This window comes from Anabrus simplex, chromosome 3 (assembly GCF_040414725.1).
Source record: "Anabrus simplex isolate iqAnaSimp1 chromosome 3, ASM4041472v1, whole genome shotgun sequence".
NCBI lineage: Eukaryota > Metazoa > Arthropoda > Insecta > Orthoptera > Tettigoniidae > Anabrus > Anabrus simplex.
This window is the reverse complement of record NC_090267.1, coordinates 238,006,245-238,026,010: the sequence shown is the minus strand read 5'-3', so window position 1 is coordinate 238,026,010 and position 19,766 is coordinate 238,006,245. Positions and strand designations below refer to the sequence as shown.

General features: G+C 40.0%; 1 protein-coding gene across 3 annotated transcripts in view; it reads right to left on the bottom strand.

Moving 5' to 3' along the window:
• LOC136866189 (protein inturned) overlaps positions 1-19,766 on the bottom strand; it is a 313,810-nt gene that overhangs the window by 185,674 nt on the left and 108,370 nt on the right. For all 3 annotated transcript variants that reach the window (XM_068226644.1, XM_068226645.1, XM_067142930.2), the window contains 2 exons: positions 12,261-12,323; positions 1,660-1,884 (listed from right to left, as the gene is read on the bottom strand). In XM_068226644.1, the coding sequence (XP_068082745.1) occupies positions 1,660-1,884; positions 12,261-12,323 (288 nt within the window). The remainder of the gene's footprint in view (positions 1-1,659; positions 1,885-12,260; positions 12,324-19,766) is intronic.

Genomic DNA, 19,766 nt, shown 5'->3' with positions numbered 1-19,766 from the left:
GATGTATATTATTAAGTTCTTCCTTTTTCTTCTTTCTCCTTCATCTCCATAATGCTTGTCGCCATTGCCTTTATTGTGTTCCAGGCAAGCATGCTCTCCAACATACTGTAATCTGAACCAGATTCCCCGGCGTGAGTCGACGGCCAAGTTGTTGGCAGGCTTTCCTTCGTTCTTCTTCCCATCGAACACAGTAGAAAAAAGTGTGTTCTACTGTATCCCTTTCTGAACAGTACCGACAACCATCTCCCTGCGTCTTTCCCATCTTCATGGCGTATACGCCGAATCTTCCATGTCCTGTCAGGATCTGCTACAGATAGTAATCTACCTGCCGATGTCTACATTTAAGCCAGTCTTCTATGTCAGGTATTAGCTTTTTTGTCCATTGGCCAACATCGGTTGTGCCATCCCATCGGTCTTGCCAGTCTAGTAAGAGTTGGTTCCTCAAGGCTTTCTTTTCTTCAGCAGATACGGTATAGTCGCACCCCTTTCATGCCAAAGTTTTCTCTCTACAACGAGGAGGTCAATGGGAATACTGGCAGCTACAACTTGTAAAGCTGCTGTCGAAACAGTTCGATATGCACAGGTAACTCTGAGCAGCATTTTCCTCTGTACTCTTTCCATAGCTCTTCGGTGAATCTTCCTCCTGAGTGCATTGTGCCAGATAGGTGCAGCATAAAGTAAAATGGAATATACTGCAGAGCACATAATCTGTCTCTTAACTGTTCTTGGTCCCCCGATGTTAGGCATAAGTCTGGCTAATGCCGATGCCTTCTTCTCTGCCTTTTGGGTTACTGTCTTCACATGTGCACCAAATGTGCAATTCCTGTCAATAAGAACCCCAAGGTATCATACAGACTTCCCTGGGATGATCACTGTATCATTTAATAAGAAACGGACATTTTTCAATTCCTGGAACCTTTCAAAATTACAGCCTCAGTCTTATGTGGAGTCAATCTCAATTTATTATTTACCATCCAAAGGTTAACTCGTCTCAGTGATTCATTTACTTGGAAGGTCAGTTCTTCTACAAGGTCATCTGCTAACCAAAAGATGTCCCTTTTGTCAGCTGCAGGCGTAAGACACCATCATATAGAATGTTCCACAAGGTGGGTCCTAGGACAGATCCCTGTGGAACGCCAGCACTCATTTCAAGGTCTTCTAAATCATCAAGTCGTATTCTTCGTCCTTTGAAGTACTTAACGATTATTTGTTGTAGATACCGAGAAATGTTCATCCTACGAAGTTCTCTCAAAATAATGCTCCAAGAAGCAGTGTTAAAAGCATTTTTGACATCTAGCGTTATCAAGGCAGCCCATTTCTCACTGCTTTCTGCCTGTATTTGAATCACCCTCTCAACAGCTTGGGTTGTGGTTCTACCCTTTCTAAATCCAAACTGGGAGGACTTTAGTAGTAGTAGTAGTAGTAGTAGTAGTAGTAGTAGTAGTAAGTAGTAAGTAGTAAATAATAATAATAATAATAATAATAATAATAATAATAATAATAATAATAATAATAATAATAATAATAATAATAATATAAAAATTAACCTATTTAAAGTTTAACAGCATCATGAACTCAGAACTGGTGGCCTTAAACAGAGGTATATTTTGTTATAATGTAACTGTGGGAGTAACCACAGTCCAGTGAACTATGCTTTACCTGTCCTACAGCTAGCAGGAACCACCGTCCCTGAGGTGGCTGGTACAAAGACACTCTACTAGGATCTTCCAGACCTCTTCCACATGATGCAGGGTAAACCTCTCGCCACAGCACCAGTGAACGCACAGGCTCGGATCGACCCAGGTGGAGCAGACCTTGTTGTCGACAGAATGCATGAATATCAACTAAGTCAGCCCGGGGTAAATGAGAAGCCAACAGATAACCCTGGAAAAGATGAGGATACAGGCAGAAGAATAATTCAGAGCTAGTAATGGACCTATGAAAAATGTACAATGTACAGTAACAAACAAATAAATGTTCACATTACAATTATTTATTCTAAAAGAAAACATAAGCCGTATATGTTATGAAAGAATGAAGACCTCCATAAATCGCAACTGATTATGATGATGACTGTTGTTTTAGGAGGCCTAACATCTAGGTCATCAGCCTCTTGTGGCATGAAATGAAATGAAATTTATCCAGTGACTAATATGAAAGTATACATAGTTTAAAATCAGTAGGCCTAGGTCTGATGCACTACGTGTTATCTTTCATTAAAACATGTAAAATGATTAAAAATATTATAAAATTTAATAAGGCAATGACTTAAAAAAGATTATTATAAAAGATTAAAAGGTAAAAAACAAATTTGAAACATGTCTAGTGGATTTTAAAAAAAGCATACTCTTGAACCATCTAGAGTCGACCAATATGAAGACTTCCTTTGCTAGTGTTTTAACATCACACTAACACATCAAAGGTTTTCGGTGATACAAAGGAGGAGGACTAGGATTGGCAAGGTAGTGGCCGTGGCCTTAATTGAGGTATAGCCCCAGAATTTGATTGGTGTGAAAATGGGAAACCTCAGAAAACTATATTTAGGGCTGCCAAAAGTGGGATCCAAACCCACCACCTCCCGAATACAAGCTCACATCTATGCAACCCTAACTGCACAGCCAACTCACTTGGTGTAGACTTTACTATTCCACATGTTTATCATTAAACAACTCACTATGAGCTGCCACTGCTGGCTGGCAGCTGACTGGCATGATTTCCTCTTACCACACGACATCATGGAAGTACAACTTGCTTTACGTCGCACCGACACAAATAGGTCTTATGGCAATGATGGGATAGGAAAGTGCTAAGAATGGGAAGGAAACGGTCGTGGCCTTAATTAAGGTACAGCTTCAGCGTTTGCCTGCTGTGAAAATGGGAAACCATGGAAAACCATCTTCAGGGGTGCCGACAGTGGAGTTCGAACCCACTATCTCCCGCATGCAGGCTCACAGCTGCACGCCCCTAACCACGCGGCCAACTCGCCTGGTTGACATGGACGTATCACAACTTTTATGCCCATTTTAAGGTCCCAAAACAGCGGGTGTGGCTATTACGCACAAACATTTTCAGACATTTTCTGAAGACCTGGGGGATATATCATACTGTATTATTAGAGAGGTATTTATGTAATAACAAAGAGATGCTGCACTATAGTCAATATGCCTTTTGACTAGTAAATCATCATAACATGGACTGAGACCGGTGCATCCATCATCAAATTAAACATACTGCATGATAACATAGTTAAAACAAGCAGTGATTTCAATACAACTTCACTAAAGACCATGATGGAATTTAATGGTACTGTATATCATTATGCATTACGACAGACTGAGAGCAGACAGTGATGCTGTTGCTTTTTATATAACGTGCTGTGGAAATATTAATTGCAATAATATAATATCCAGTCCATATGTGTTCAGTCCAATTACTCAAAACAAGTTACTGTGTGCCTTTAAAAGAACAACTGCACTACATGTCGAGATAATAGTCAAAACTTGAACTACCATATTACTCTGGGAGCATGCTCATGGATGATGTGTTTTGACCAGCTTATTTGTAATCAATACTGTTAAGTTTAACACTGTAGTGCATACTGTATGAAATGAGAAATGTTGCATGTATTGCTGAACTTATCTCACAAAATATTTTCACTGGATACACTCAAAAGATTTTATTAACAAACTTACAAAACACAAAGAAAGAGTGAACCTGAGCAAGGAGGCTATTAATTATTTAATAATCTACATATATATTTCGTATGGCATGAGGATACATTGTTACAATTTGGTTATTAACAAATATGTACAATTACATGAAAAACAGTTTCATCTATACACATAGAACAAGTACGTAATAAACAAACTATATTTATACATTTTAGCTCATCAATATCTGCATTGCTGCTAAAGCTGAATGTCCAGTTTTGTTAGCCAACTCACACCTTCATCACTGGCCTCGTGGATATCCTTTATTGTCCCACTGAATCTTCGGAGTGGGCACTCTGTGACGATATGTTGAACGGTCTGAGGCACGTCAGAGCAGTCGCAATAAGGATCGCTGGTAATCTTCCACTTGTGTTTCCAGTAGTTGCATCTGCCATGTTGAGTTCTGATCCGATTAAGTGATGCCCTAAGTGTCAGACATCTTGTTTTCCTACAATCCATCCATAGTAAACACTAGTCAGAGGGGCAATTTATTGTTCTTTCCTTATTTCTTTTTTTTTCTATCACTCTTACTGCCCTAAATGTCGGCCATTTTACACAGCCATGGAAACCACGATGCAGATGGGGACTCTACCCTACATTTTATGCGTTGCCTAGGCCACAGAGCTTAAATTGTTTATTTACACCTTCTGCCCTTACTTAGTCAGCCATCTTTAGAGCGGGGTTTTCGTTGCTACACGTCCGTAGGTTTAACCTCATATTACCCTACACGTGACCCCTGGGTGGTGCTAAGAGAGCAACAACTTTGGCTGCTGGACCCAAAGCTCTTCTTTGTGGATATCCCAGCAATTCAGAGGATTCATTAACTCAATATGAGAAATGTAATAATCTGTATCACTTGCAGAGAGGCTAGATTGTTAATATTCATAAAACGTGGGAGAAAAATACATAAAATTACAGTATCATTATTGTTCCCTAAAACAAATCTGTGTATGAATGCTGACTTGTAATCACTAGAAGAGTGGCTAGCATTTTTGCCTGTTGTTTAAAGAGACCTAACATCTAGATCATCAGCCCACTAGCACTTTTGTCAATGTCCATATCACTCTATGAACTATTCCGGTTTCCATCAGATCATAACAGGCTGACCGGTATATCCTCCATAAAATGAAGCATAGTAAATACTGTGTGACAACATGGTTAAAACAAACAGTAATTTCAATACAACTTCACTGAAATTTTATCTTTATTTTTATATACAAACAATTGGCTTTACGTCACACCGACACAAATAGGTTTTATGGCAACGATGGGATAAGGGCTCGGAGTGGGAAAGAAGTGGCCGTGGTCTTAATTAAGGTACATGCCCAGCATTTACCTGGTGTGAAAATGAGAAACCACGGAACACCATCTTCAGGGTCGACAGTAGGGTTTGAACCCACTATCTCCCAAATGCAAGCTCACAGCAGTGTGCTCCTAACGGCATATGAACAATTACCTTCAGTGCCATCAAGTGCATTGGAAATCTGTTTTCATGAAGCTCTTGGAGATGATTGCTTCTGACATGTTACCCTAAGCCTGAAGAACTCATTTACAGATGAGGTGGAGCAACGGACATTTCAACGCAACACTGCCTGTATGCTAGTATTCATGGTTTCCAGCAGTCATTGAGTCAGAATACTTTTGCCACAAATGGTCTGTAAATGGCTCGTTCACTGACATGTCCAAAGGTTGCAAGATCAATGTTAAGGGGCCCGCAGACGTGCAATATTATTGCGCAATATCGGGGTTTGTGCAATATAAATGATAGTGTGCATTTAACATTGAAGGGTTGTGCAATATATTGTACAAAATCAAAGAAGTTTGAAATATATTGCGCAAATTGCAAAATACTGTGCCATGTGTTGGCAATATTGTGCAATATCCCTCCTCCTGCCAGTTGGTATCAACAACTGGGGGAGAACGTGGCAGAAAAACAGAAGGAAAAAAAGCTTATTTTGGAGTTTATCGAAGTGTACCACGGCCTTCCGGCTCTATGGGACATTAAGAGCAAAGATTACAGTAATCGCGTTAAAAAAGGTGAAGAGAACAAGATGCTTATTGAGAAATATCGCAAAAAATACCCGAACGCCGACAAGCAAGAAGTTATTTTAAAAAATCAGTTCTCTGTGTACAAATTTCTGGAAGGAAGTGAAGCGGTTTCGTGATGCAGAAAAGTGTGTTCACCAAACAAAATACAGGGATGGACTGACTATATATTGCCACACATATTGTACATCTATGACTGCTTTGCACAATTTATTGCACAACCATCAATATTATCTCGACACGACTCTATTTATTGCACAAACCCGATTGTTGTACAATATTATTGTACGTCTGTGGGCAGCTAACAATATATTGTATAATCCATTTTGCGCAATAATATTGCACATCTATGGGCCCCTTTAGACCACCCAGAATCACAGCAAGATCGGTTTTATTATCTGTAAGCTGTTGCTTCACAGCATCAACAAGGTGGTCCCTAAGGCTGTCCAGCTGAAGTAAGGCCTGCTTTCAGAGCAGTGCACCAGGTCTTTGCTGCCACACAGAACGTATCCAGTCACACATCATTTTGTTGTCCACTCAACCTTTTACCTGAGCATGTACATGGATGCCCGTCAGGAATGTGATGTTCTTCCATAATGTTTTGCATTTAAATATAACGTACAGAGGTAGTTTATGGCCGTTGGCAGTAATGACCAACATCACTGTACAACGTAACATTTTGTTGCTGGTAGTTCTAATTAGAACACCTGCCATTCCCTCCTCAAAAACAGCAGTGTTCCTTGGCATGTTCAATTACACAGGGGTTCGGTCAGCATTGCCAGTCTGTGACAGGAGGTACAAGTTCTGCTGCCTTATTTTGATCACATGCTTGTGAAATTCTGTAACTTTATCGATGCAGTCTTTAGGCAGATTTTGGCACAAAGATGCTTTTCGATGCAATGACAGGTTATTACACTGTATGAACAGAGTTATCCAACTGCAAATTGCCTTGAATAAGTTCCCTAGAATACTGTCATAAAATCCAATTTCTCGTGCTTAAAGTATAACAATTGGTGGGAAACACTGCAACCGTTGGTCTGCATCTCTCTCATCTATTCCAGTAATGCTTCCTTAATACCTGGGAACTTGCCCCGTTTTGGATACAAATAGTACTCCTGGATGGACTAGGGTTTTCTTAAAATTTGACTTGCTGCTTTCTCCAAATCCTCACTTCTTTTTTGTGAACAGAAAACTCACAGCATGATGCTCTATTACCATTTTCTTCTGCAAATTTTACCACTTTTAACTCGAGTTAAGCTGCGTAGCTGTTAACTATTCCCATGAAAAATATTTACTAACAAACTCGACAATAGAAGGGTACAGACTGCTCTCAGCAGTGCCCCTTTCCTTTTTTTTTTACTGCAGATGCACATTCTTGCAACAAGCCGCGAATTGGGCGTGTGGCTCGTAATCAAGGCAAAAAATTTATGCAAATATTTCAGTCAAAATTTAGGGATGCGGCTGATAAATGATGGCAGTTGATATTTGAGCAAAAACGATACTTGTCAAACTCACAGAGACAAATCAAACGACACTCACATGATGTGCTATCAGGCTGGGCTCCAGAACTATACCAATTGTTAGCCATGCAGCATGGCGATTTTAGCATCTCAAGATGGCAATACTGTTACATTACCTGATAATATCACAGTGACATAAAACTTTTCTTATTAGATACAATAGTTGTTCCTCCTTACAATATTAAGCACTTTCGTTGGATGTGTTGTTTATAAATCATCTTTTTCAAAAGTTATGTTTTTGTACGGTTCTAAAACTACAGATGTATTCTACATCAAAAGAAAAAGAGCCATTCTATCCCTACTTACCATAAAAGGCTTCTCAGAAAGGAAGATCTATGGCCACTGGAAACAAAAAGTTTTGACTTTTGACATTTGACTTGGTCTCTTATGATTTATCTTCCCATTTATTACCTTAAGAGACACAACAGACAGCAATCATCGTCCTCCGAACAGGCATTAAGCCAAATGGCCCCCTACGGTCTCGAGCCATCTCTGGGCATCCAACAGAGCAACTTCCTCCAGGCTGGTATCATAAGAACTGCTTTGGGATTCTTTCCCTTCCAATTCAATTGATATGGTCCAATCAGTTCTTCCAGTTCTTCTAGGCATGTTCACACATCTCTACCTTCAGTTATTTCATTACTTCGTCATTCCTCTTGTGGTCTCATCATGTGTATCCTTATGTTATGGATCTCATCTCAGCAACAGTGATTCTGGTTCTGTCCCTTTCCCTGATGGACCATACTTCACTGTTGTACAAGAGAACAGGGAAAGATGGTTTCATTATAGAGTTTACAATACCCATGGTTTTGTTAAATTTTACAATGCTGTTAACCACTTGATGTACTTTGATGGATCTCTCCCTCCTGGCTCTCGACTGCATTCCGGTACAAAGACGGATCTCTCCATCCACGCATAGTGTTTATTTCCGGACCCACACCAAGCCGGTTTTCTTTATGAAAGGATTTTGTATTAGTAAGGTAACCTCTTGACAGGTGGAGGCACTGTTTTATTCCATTGATTATTCGATAAACACTTCTATGCAGTTATTCCATGGAACCTGTATCTCAGCAATCTCATCATAAGCAAAATCATGGATGCCTCCAAGTTCAGTGACGAAGCAATTATAAGGGAATTTTTAGAAGAGAGTGACATTGATATAGAAATAAGCGACGAAGAATTTAGTGGAAGTAAAAGTAGTGAAAGTAGTTTGTGTGACAGTGACGTGAGCATTGGTAGGGGTGAACAAAGTGCTGTTTTGCCATCAAATGCATCCCTGAATTTAGGCCTACATCTGATGCCACACCAATAGCTTCTAATCATATTTTACACGACAGGGAATGGAACTGGGAGCATGTAAGAAATAACCAGAGTATCACTCATGCATCACAACTGGTGAAATAAATAGTGTTGTTGAAAGGCGCCTAAGACAATGCCCGAACAAACTGCAAGTTGTGAATGAATTTCTAACAGCAGACTTTTGAGAACATCTAACCAAAGAGACAAATACTTATGCAAGTAAATGTCTTGTATCAGCTCCGAGGATATAAATAGGGTAATGTCATATGAAAAGGAACACTGGTTTCTTGTATCTGTGAATGAAATGAAGGCCAGATTACCTTAAAGTGGTAAAGTATGATGACAAGAAGAAGTTCAGACCCAACCTTGTTGTTGCCTACAACTGTGGAATGGGTGGTGTTGATTCCCATGACCAGAGACTCATGTCACTCCCCTTGATGAGGAAGTATGTAAAAGGATACAAAAAAATATACTTCTAAATGCTAGACATTACATTTCTGAATTCCAACATCATTCATCGCCTCCTCAACCCTGACAAGAAGCGAGTAGGCTTTACCAGCTTCCGGATCAATTTGGCCGAACAGCTGTTGGCAAGTGTGACCTTGCCTGAATATCCAAAACAAGGATGCCCAAGCCCTGGGGATACACCACTGAGACTTCAGGGGAGCACTGGGGATACTTTCCAACCAAAATACCCGCAACAGCGAAGAAGGTTATCCCATCACGGAGATGCAAAGTCTGTGTGACACGGGGTCTGAGGAAGGAAACTTCATTTGAATGCCATCGGTGCAAGGTGGCACTGCATGTAGATGAATATTTTATGATCTACCAAACACATGAAGACTTTACAAGGTACATCTGACAGTAGTTTGGATATTTCCTCTCATTAGGTTGCTGTAAGGCATGCTTTTTCAGTGTCGGTGATATTATCATGTAAAGTAATGAAAATAAGTGGTACGCCAAGGCATAAATAAGTTCAATTAAAAGGTATGTGAATGGGTTAAATGACAGGGAGAAGCCAAGATAGCTGAAGGAGTTAGTTCGTTCTACTAGCTTAATATTCAGCACAATTTCATCTGGAATTGGTTAGACTTTTAAAGTAAATATTATTGTCTTTTGCATTGATATTTCCATATACTATTCTTCAGCTATTTTATTATCATGGTGTATAGAAAATTGTATGTCATCATTCAGATAGGTAATCAGTATCATCAATTTTCCTCATCCAGCTTCGACTGGGTTGGGATGTTTATGGCACCTTTCCATCTTCCTCCATCCAACTGCCATTGTTCCTCCTTAACTGTGTTTCAATTCAGGTTCCCTCTACTTATATTATTCTTGATTGTTTTCAACCACCGTAGTTTGGGTCTCCTTCTTGCCCTCCTTCCTTCTATCTGGATCACCATCGATTGCTTCAATATTCTTCCTCTTAACCTATCCAAACCATGTAAGTTTATTTTTCTCCATTCTGTTGTAAAGTTTTTCCACTTTGATTTCCTTCCTGACATCCTCATTTCTTACTGTGGCCTTTCTTGCCTTTCCTACAAAACTTCTTAAAAATTTAATTTCACTGGGCTGGATTTTTATTCTTGTGCCTTTTTGTCAGTGTCCAGGTCTCCACTCTATATGTGAGTATTATACAAACATCACCTCTTTACACCTCAGAGGTACTTTCTTCCCCCACATCAAGTTTTTCACACGCTGGTAGAATGCATTTCCCCACTGAATCCTTTACTTTTCTCCATGTCCAGCCCTGCATCCTGCATCAGTTCACTTCCCAGCTACTCAAAGCTTTCTCAATTTCACGGTTTTGTCCCCTAATTTTTATAATTCCTTTCCCATCCCTTTTTCCTCTAGTCAATAACTGTTTCAATATTCTCACTCAACATGTCGAGTTGTCCTTGTGTTCCCTCTTTGCTTGCTCCCCACATCACAAAATCCTCTACAAAAATAATTACCTTCAACTCCATCCCTGTATTTTTCCTTTGCCTTCTTCACAATTTCATCCATAACCACTATGAATAACAGTGGTGACAGCACACTTCCTTATCATTGTCCAATTTCATTTCAAAATCACTCTGTCCTCTCCAGATGTGTCTGGACACTGCTGCAACAATTTTGGTACACTGCTTACACATATTCTAGCGTTTGTATTCCATATTGTAGGCCTCTTCTAAATCAATGAATGTCATCATCATATTTCTTCTGTACACAGCTGCACAGCTTACAAATGCCATCTTGAACATGTCTCATTCCACTTCCATACCCTCCACCTTTTTTACTTCCACATCTTTTAATTTCAAAACTTTTATTTTCTTCTCCCTCATTTCTTTAATTTTCACTACTTATCCAACTTTCGTTTTTGCTACCAATATTCTATGGACCCCATTAAATGCTACTTCTGGCAAGGCTGTTACATCTAATAACTTTTTATGATTTGCTCTTTCCACCAGGAAGTAATCAATTATTGTCCTTGTCCTGTTTCCTCAACCACATCTTGTAATCTTTCTTTCTGCTATTCTTCTTCCTGAACCACACTTAAACCATTTATCATAAAAATCTACCAACTTCTCTTCCTCTGTATTCTTCTCTCCATATCCAAAAGGTCCAATTACTTCTTCCATTCCTTTTCTGTCACCTCTCACTACTGCATTGAAATCTTCCACGACAAGCCACTTCCATAATCTTTTATTCCTCTCTCCAGTGTCTCCAGGAATTTGACCATATCTTCTTCTTTGCATCCAGTCTGAGGTGCACACACTTGGATGAAGTCCTTCATTCCATTCTCTGTCCTTAACTGTATCTTTATTATTCTATCACTTACGTAGTTGACTTCGTCCACATACTCATCTAAAATCTTATTAATTATTATTACCCAAACTCCATTCTTTCCCTTATGTCCTCCATTTCATGAGAGAGTGTATCCCTTCCTCAATTTACGCTTTCCTTTCCCCTCCACTTAACCTCACTCAATTCCATCACAGCTATATTCTCCTTCTCCATGAAATCAATTCTTCTGACTTTCTAGTGAGTGAAGTGAGGTTGATTATTGCTACCTTCACAACATTCTCTACTGGCCTCCCACTTCTCACAGTTCCCCCAGCATAAAAACTGTGCGCTATTTCTGGAGAATACCCTAGCCTTTTCCGAGGCTGATTTAAAGGTACCATTATTTTAGGCTGTTCTTATGATGGGATTGACATTCCCAAAGGCATTTTAGAACTACTGCCAGCAGGTCATAAGGTCGCTTGTAACATGAAGTAGAGACGCCTCTTGCAGCTGCCCCTGGCCCGGGATCACATACTTCTTGATGGGTTCCAGTGTCATTTCCTACAATAAGGGAACCATCACCCCACCTAAGAAAACTCATTCACCCAAAATTGTTGCTCCCCTTAGAGGATCGGGTTATTTACCTCCACCTGGGAGGCTGGCTATATGGTCTACTCATTACCACAGCATAAGTAATATCAACCAAAATCAATCAACAAATAAAGTAGTAGGTATCTTGTGTATAATGGCAGGAAGAACATTTACTACAGGCTAGTTTATCAAGGATAAATGAAAAAAGAGGATGGAAACCATGTACAAGTATCTGAAAGCTTTCACATTTATAAAAGCAAATTGGAATATTTAAGTCTACTTACACTATATTAATCACATTTCACCTCAAAGTAATATTACAAACCTTATGGTACAAACATGATCCAATGATGGTGTATAGCCTTTGGCACCCATTATGGTCTTCACTCTGAAAAAACCAGATAGATAATTACATTACAAGTAATATCAAGTCATACAGTAAAATTTTGCTGTAACAAACACCAATATATCAAAATATTCAGAATTGCAAAATTATTTTCAGGCACTTTCCCTTTTCCCTATCTTATATGTGTTAAAATATTTTATTTTAACGAATTTTGAATTTTCAGTGTAACATATTAATATTTAGCCTTTTTGCCCACATTTTACTTCATTTTTCAAACTATTATTGAAATTCATCCTGTTCTAATCGCAGGTCATTTCGCACAACACGCTCCTACTCAGCCAATACCAGACAGCACACTCATTAAATCACATAGGTGAAACTAACCAATTAAAATATAAGGGAAAGGTACGCAAACTGCATGACAAGTCTGATCGGCAGGTTGCCTGACCAGCAGCATGTGAAGAATATGATTTATATTTTATTAAGTTACAGAGTACACCATTTTAAATAAAGCACAAATTAAAGCCAATTTCCTGCAAAATAATGCCTTGGTGAGAGACAATGATATCAATATACTGGAAGCAATACAGATGTTCAATGCTGTATGCAGATTACTGAAAGAAGAAGTCATTGCAAAATGCTTTAGAAATGTTGGAGTTGTTTATAAAGAAGACATCACAGAAAGTGAAGTGTTTAATGATGCAGAAAGAAGGAAAAATCAAAGCGTTCGTGTGAAATGTTGGATGTGTCAAACGGTGTGAATCTTGCCGACTACATCAATGTGGTCTGTAATGTGTTAATGCAAGAAAAAAATCACTGATAATGAAATTGTGGCAGATATTATGAGTGGTAGAAATTGATGTGATGATGAGGTGGAAGAGGAAGATGTACCTCATAGTGTTTGACAGAGTATGAATCTTGTACATGCAACAAACATGGCTTCAATATTTTCTTCTGTCAAGAAGTAATGTGCCAGAATCTTTCTCTTTTTTTTCTCTCTCTCTCTTTTTTTTTTTTTGCTAGTGGCTTTACATCGCACCGACACAGATAGAACTTATGGCGATGATGGGATAGGAAAGGCCTGGGAGTTGGAAGGAAGCGGCTGTGGCCTTAATTAATACTAAGAAAAGCGACCACTTTTCGCATCGTAAGTGAGGCTCCACACACTCCCTTGTGCTCACAGCTGCGCAAACATAAGATAGGATGACTCGGACATCTTATCTTATGATAAATAAACCCTAGCTAGGCACTTTTAAAGGTAATAGGTTTTTTTTTTTTTTTTTTTTGCTAGGGGCTTTACGTCGCACCGACACAGATAGGTCTTATGGCGACGAGTTAATAGGTTTCATAAACATCCTGTCTCCTCCAAACATTTCCAATACCTATGCAGTCTTTCAGTGTATTCCATAGTGTGGAGAAGTGTGGTGTTTTCCTTATTTTTCATATTGTTAGAATTTAAGTTTATTAAAAAGTTTAAAAATAGATTAGGTTCCAAAATAAGGAGTAATAATTCTCACTATGTCAGAGTCTAGTGATGCAGCAGATGTTATTGTAAAAGCTTTAAACAATATGCAGACAGCGACTTGCTGCCAGAACTATCGAATGTTATTTCGGACTATTTCAGTGCACCCCTCGAGTTTGAAAATGAAAATTCTGGTGAGGATAGTGATTTTGAGGAAAATGAAACTTTTGAAATTTCCACAACAGACGAGTTGCAGGAGGACTCTACTGACACGGACGTAAGTATTCTACTTGATGTTCCCAAAATTCAAACAGCCTCCGATAATACAGAGGAGGTTAAAAAATTTGTAAACAAAGGTTGTGGCTGTACAAGAAATTGCACTGTGTGTCCTTCCCCGAAAGATTCATTCATTCTTCAAGAACAGAATGTCAGGAACTGGATTACAATTGTGGAGAACATGTCAATCACCACCGCATATTAATGATGGGTGCGATGAATGCTTTAGTATGAAACCAACCAATGACGACAGCTACTAAGAGAAAAAATTATGACAGGAAAGAAACTTACAAAACTTATCACTTCAGAGGGCAGGAGGTGTGTCAGTCATTCTTGACATTTGTATTCGCTTGTGGCTCTACGAGGCTAAAAAATTTAAAGGAACAATTCAAGAAAGAAGGGATGCAGCCTAAAATTCACCGAAATGTACTCAAGACTTCTCAGATAAAATCTATTTCTTTTGATGATGATAAATATGCAGTCAACTTTATGAATAATTTCAGTGAACAAAATGTACTTGTCACGCCAGGCCGGATCTCTACAAAACGAAGAAGTGATCTCATGCTTCTCCCGGCCATCATGTCTAAGAAGTATGTTCATACATTATACTCTGACAGTTGTAAATCATTAGAGAGAATTCCTGTATCATTCTTGTCCTGGTATTCCATCTGGTGTACATTTTGCAGTAACATAGTAGTTCAGAAATCCAAGACTGATCTTCGTATGACTTGTAGAAGCAATAGAACTGTAATAAGAACCTGCAGCTACTGTGGCGAGGTAGGACATCGGGACCAGATGGTGAAAGTGCATGTAATATGCCCAAAACACAGGCTTCAACATGAATAACTGATAATTGTCTTATGCTGGCTGTGTTTAACGATCATTAAGGTATGTGATAATTTTTGTAAAATCCAGTAGTGTTGAAATTAGTTGTCTTCAGCGACCTTCCGCAAGTCATCCTCAAAAACTTGGCATCGATAGATAGATCTTCATGAAAAGATTAGACTGTAAATAATATCTGTTGGTAATATTGGTTAAGAAAATCTCCATCAGAATACTGGTGAACATGAAAATGTAAATGCCAGCGTAACTTCCAAATAGTTAAGTAGTAATTTATGCCATGAAGTAACCAAATGTTTAACCCATTAGTGCATGAAGTTTTCTGGTTGCATTTTAGTTTATTTTTTTGTGTTTTCCTAACCATATGTAAATACATTAAATATATATTATGCTTAGAACACGGAATATTGAATACATTGGTAAGGAGGTGCGATCCGAAAAATTGGATCACATGCAAGTATAAAATACACTGGGGAATAGGGAGAGGAAGAGAAGACTCAATAACAGAAGACCAGTACAACACAACGATAGTTTCTTTATTGTTGATTTTGTCAGAAAATCAGTTAAAATACACTCACATACAAGAAACATGCTCAAATATTGATACAAACTTTTTTTTTTTGCTCAAAATTCTGTACTTCTATCATACTTCACATAATACTCTACATCACTCTGTAGAGTTCTTCAAGGAAACTGCCTAAGGCATAATACCACCACTGTTTTCTAGTATGAATGGTAGGCCTTGAAACATTTCGGGTGCAGGCCTATGTCACATTTGTCGAACATGAATTTTGCTTTACCTGAACACTGGCGACATTTCTTTTCTGTGCTCATGGAAATAATCCAATGGTTCCTTCCGTCAAAGCGACTATCTATGTTGGGATCACACGGTTGTTTTCCCCTTCTAGAAACAGTTCCATGCGTCTTCGGCAAACTAACGCATACGTCCCTTCGATACTTCAGGACCTTGCGATTTATCATCATCCGGCAAGACTTACGCATTATCAGCCATGCATTGACAATACAAACGTCCAGTAAGTAAACAAAGATTAGCCAGTACCATTTTTTTGACGTATTCTGGTTCTGTATGTTGCCACTAACTGAAGCATTAGATCTACACCCTCCATTCCTTTATTATAGGAGCCAAAAAGTGTAGACTGCTTATTGTCGCCTTTCCTTTCTTTTCCATGGACCATCTAGAGCAGGTTCCCTCTCTATTTTCACCATGGTTTGTTGCTATGGTAACAACATTGTTACCCTTCCACCTGACAGCAAGTATTTCACCCGTGGATCCACGTGGCAGTTTCTTCACTTTTGCTGTGCTAATGAGAAGGCAGTTCTCAGTACGGCCTTCTTGAATAGCTCCCGTTGCACAGTAACCTTCATCAGACAGGTGTTTCAGAAATTTTACTGACGTGAAATAGTTATCAAAGTATAGCTTGAACCCTTTGTGTAGAGGTACATCAGCCGATTTTATTCGTGAGATAACCGTATCATCACCTAAGCCAAACTGCTTCTCATCATTTTCTTCCTTCCCTGCATAAATTTTGAAGGACACCATATAACCAGATGAAGAACAAAGTGCCCAGTTCTTGAATCCAAATCTGATTGGTTTACCTCTTATATATTGCCTAACATAATGTTTCCCCTAGTATGGAATCATACTTTTGTCTATAGACAATTGCTCGTAAAGTCCACCATAGCTCCTGAAATTTTCGTTCAGTATATCGATAATAAGTCTCAGCTTGTATAGACGATCGTTCGGGTCAATGTTGTCATTGTCATTGAAATGCAGGTAGTGCAAAATACTTTCAAATCTATTACAGCGGATGCTGTAGGCTAAAAGCTTGGGAACATCTTCATCTTCTGACCAGTACATCCTTCTGTTGGGATATTTAGCATACCCTGATAAAAGCAGGCCTCCTATCAGCACCCAAAATTCAGACTCTGTTAGGCTGAGAATAACATTTTTCTGAGCTGCATATTTATTGCTTTCTTCTACAATTTTCTGTACCAAGTTCTTTGAATAAAACAACTGGAAAAAAACTGCAATGGTGTTTGGCATGGTTCTGCGGTCTTAGATTAATGGTATTGGTTTTCACTGAGTTTTGAAGACAGGATGAGGATCTGATTTCCTCCACATAAAATGTTGTTTTTCCCTCAGAGGAACACGTTTCTTCTTTTGCGGGAGTTCGCCATCTCCATCTGTTTCAGGTACCTGAACATCTTTTGAACCAGACGCGATAGGTGCTGGTTTAAGACCAAGAGAATTTTCGGCTTCTTCAAGGCCCGCGTCATTAGCCTGTATTTCACACGAGCTAATCATCATCCTCCAACCAAGGTGGTTAAGGTTACCCTCATGTGCGTCATCAGTTTTATCACTGTCAATGTCTGTCTCCCTACCCTCTGCTGGAACTGCAGCATATATTACACTCTGAGTGTCATCACTGTCTTCCTCATACTCTTCCTCAAGCATTTCAATTATCTTGGTCACAGCGAGACTGAAACTGAACTGAACTGAACTGAAGTGAAACAAAATGAAAAACAAATCTTCTACTCATTATGTTGAGATTAGAAACATCCTACAGCTCATCAGTTGGTAAATAGAGCACACCCACCAAGACACCTGGGTAGTGCATACCGTGGAGGCCACTGAGTAGGCTATATAGTAATGGTTATAGCGTCCGCCATGCCAAGTTGCTACGTGCCGGGGGCGTCATCGTTTCGGCCCTGCCCCCCTTACGCTCGAGCGCGCCAATCGCGAGCAGCACTTGGTGCTGGGCCGGCCCTCTTGCCTCCGTCCGCAGTCCCACAGCAGAGGACGACAGAAATTACTCGACTATTAATCTGGAGTCTTCTATCTCGAGAGGTTCCTGGATACATCTAGCATCAGGACTGTTCTGGAAGGCCCAGAAAAGGTATATCAAATCAAATCAAAAGCTCTTTATTTGCAAATGAGGTGTCTATCTCGGTGGCAAATGGTACACTAAAATACATTATTGTCAAGCACTAAATATTAAATTAACAAGAGAAGAAAATTTTTCCTATAATACAATATTATACAATTTACGCTAACAATGTTTTCTATTAAACACACAGCTCATCCTTAATAAATTTATATTGTTTACAAAATTCTACTTATAATATCTCCTGTACTACTTACAAATATAGTCAACTGATATACAGTATGTGGAATTACTTCAAATGATACTATACAACTGGTATAACATTAATATTTACACTGCATTTATTTATTTATTTACTTTTTTTTTTTTTTTTTTTACCCGTTCTGGATCCTAAGTAGCATAACGACCTGCTGCGTCTTAACCAGAGCCCCTTTTTCCACCACTTTTCAGAGTTCCTGAAGGGCCTTCACAGCTACCGTAGCGGTCCCAGGGCCCTCGAAGTCCCCACTGTACTTCACCCCTACAGGCAGTCCTCTACTGATGCTGTGTGTGCGTGCGTGCGTGTGTGTGTGTCTTGAAGCCGGCTGCTGGAGAAGAACCTTGGGTGTTCTGGAGCAGAGCGAAGGGAACACTGGGTGCCGACGTGTGCCGACTGTGAACGGAGTTCGACGGGTTGAGTGAACAGCAGATACTATCCCGACCTGCGAGACTGACGTGTAGGCCATGGACCGTGACAGCACTAACGAGTGTGATTGAGTAGCTGAGTGAGTGTAGTGTAAATAATCGATGACTCTGTGTGTGTGTCATTGTAGATGGACCATGAGAAACTAAGAGAGATAGCACGAACCATGTACGTGTACTTGTGTAACCTGTAATCTTGGCTATCGTCTGTGTGTGTGTAAATCTGTAATTGTAGTGTTAAGTTAATAAATCTTAGAAACAGGACGCTACCAGGTTCTGGACTCATTTAATTATTTATCTACCCCGCCAACACGTTACAACTGGGGTCAGAAGTGGGATGGACAAGTGTGATAAATTAGTGGATAAACTCTTACGTTAAAACTGGTGTCAGAATCGAGTACCTGGTAGCAAATTTTGTAGTCGACAGAAATTTCTACTATCCAAATTAATTCCGAACAGCTTCAGATTTTTCTAAGCAAGTTTAGTGAGCTTGAAAACAAAATCTTATCTACCTATGGCGAACTCATTAGTGAACTGAGATCTGAACGGAGTTCTATCCCGGACCAGCTGGAAACAGACTTAAGTGATCGGAAGAGTGAGCAGTTAAAGTCAGAAAACGAAGTGCGCTCTCTCGAAACCGAGGTCGACAATGACGAAGTGCGGGACGACAAGGAACAGGACGAGAAGCGATCCGAAGAGATGCTCACGGTTGTGGAGTCCGGAGTTCGAGGCCCAGCGGTGGAAGTAAGTGCCCTGCGTGCGGAAATGATGACTGTGGAGACGCGAATGAATCCTGCTAGCAGCAACGGCGGCTCCACCATCATGAAGTTGCAAACCCTACGGGACGACGGGATTACTTCCAAGAGAACATGCCGGACCCAGTTCGAGACCGGATCGACGTCCAAGAAGAGTCTCGAATACCCGATCGCTGGACTACGTGTACAGAAGATGACAGTACAACGCAGCCTCCAGCCAAGTTCAACCTACGAGGAGGTTATGGGAGTGCTGGACGTGCGCTGCGATGCCCAGCAACTGAGAGCCACCTAGCGAGTCCAGCTGCAGGAGAGGACTCAGAGCACCGATATAACGCTGCGAATAATCGACGCCGAAAACGAGCGACTAGGCGACGTGATTGTGCAAGAGTTACCCCGAGGTGACACCAAGCTCCAGACGGCTGACGCCTGTGATAAACTACGTGGCGCTGAGATCCGTCCAGGGAGGATGATCGGCAGGAAAGAGAACTACGAACAGGCTCCGACGATGGCCCGTGAGACAGAGGCAGCGACTGCAACGGCACGGCTGAAGGGACCCCTACTAGAA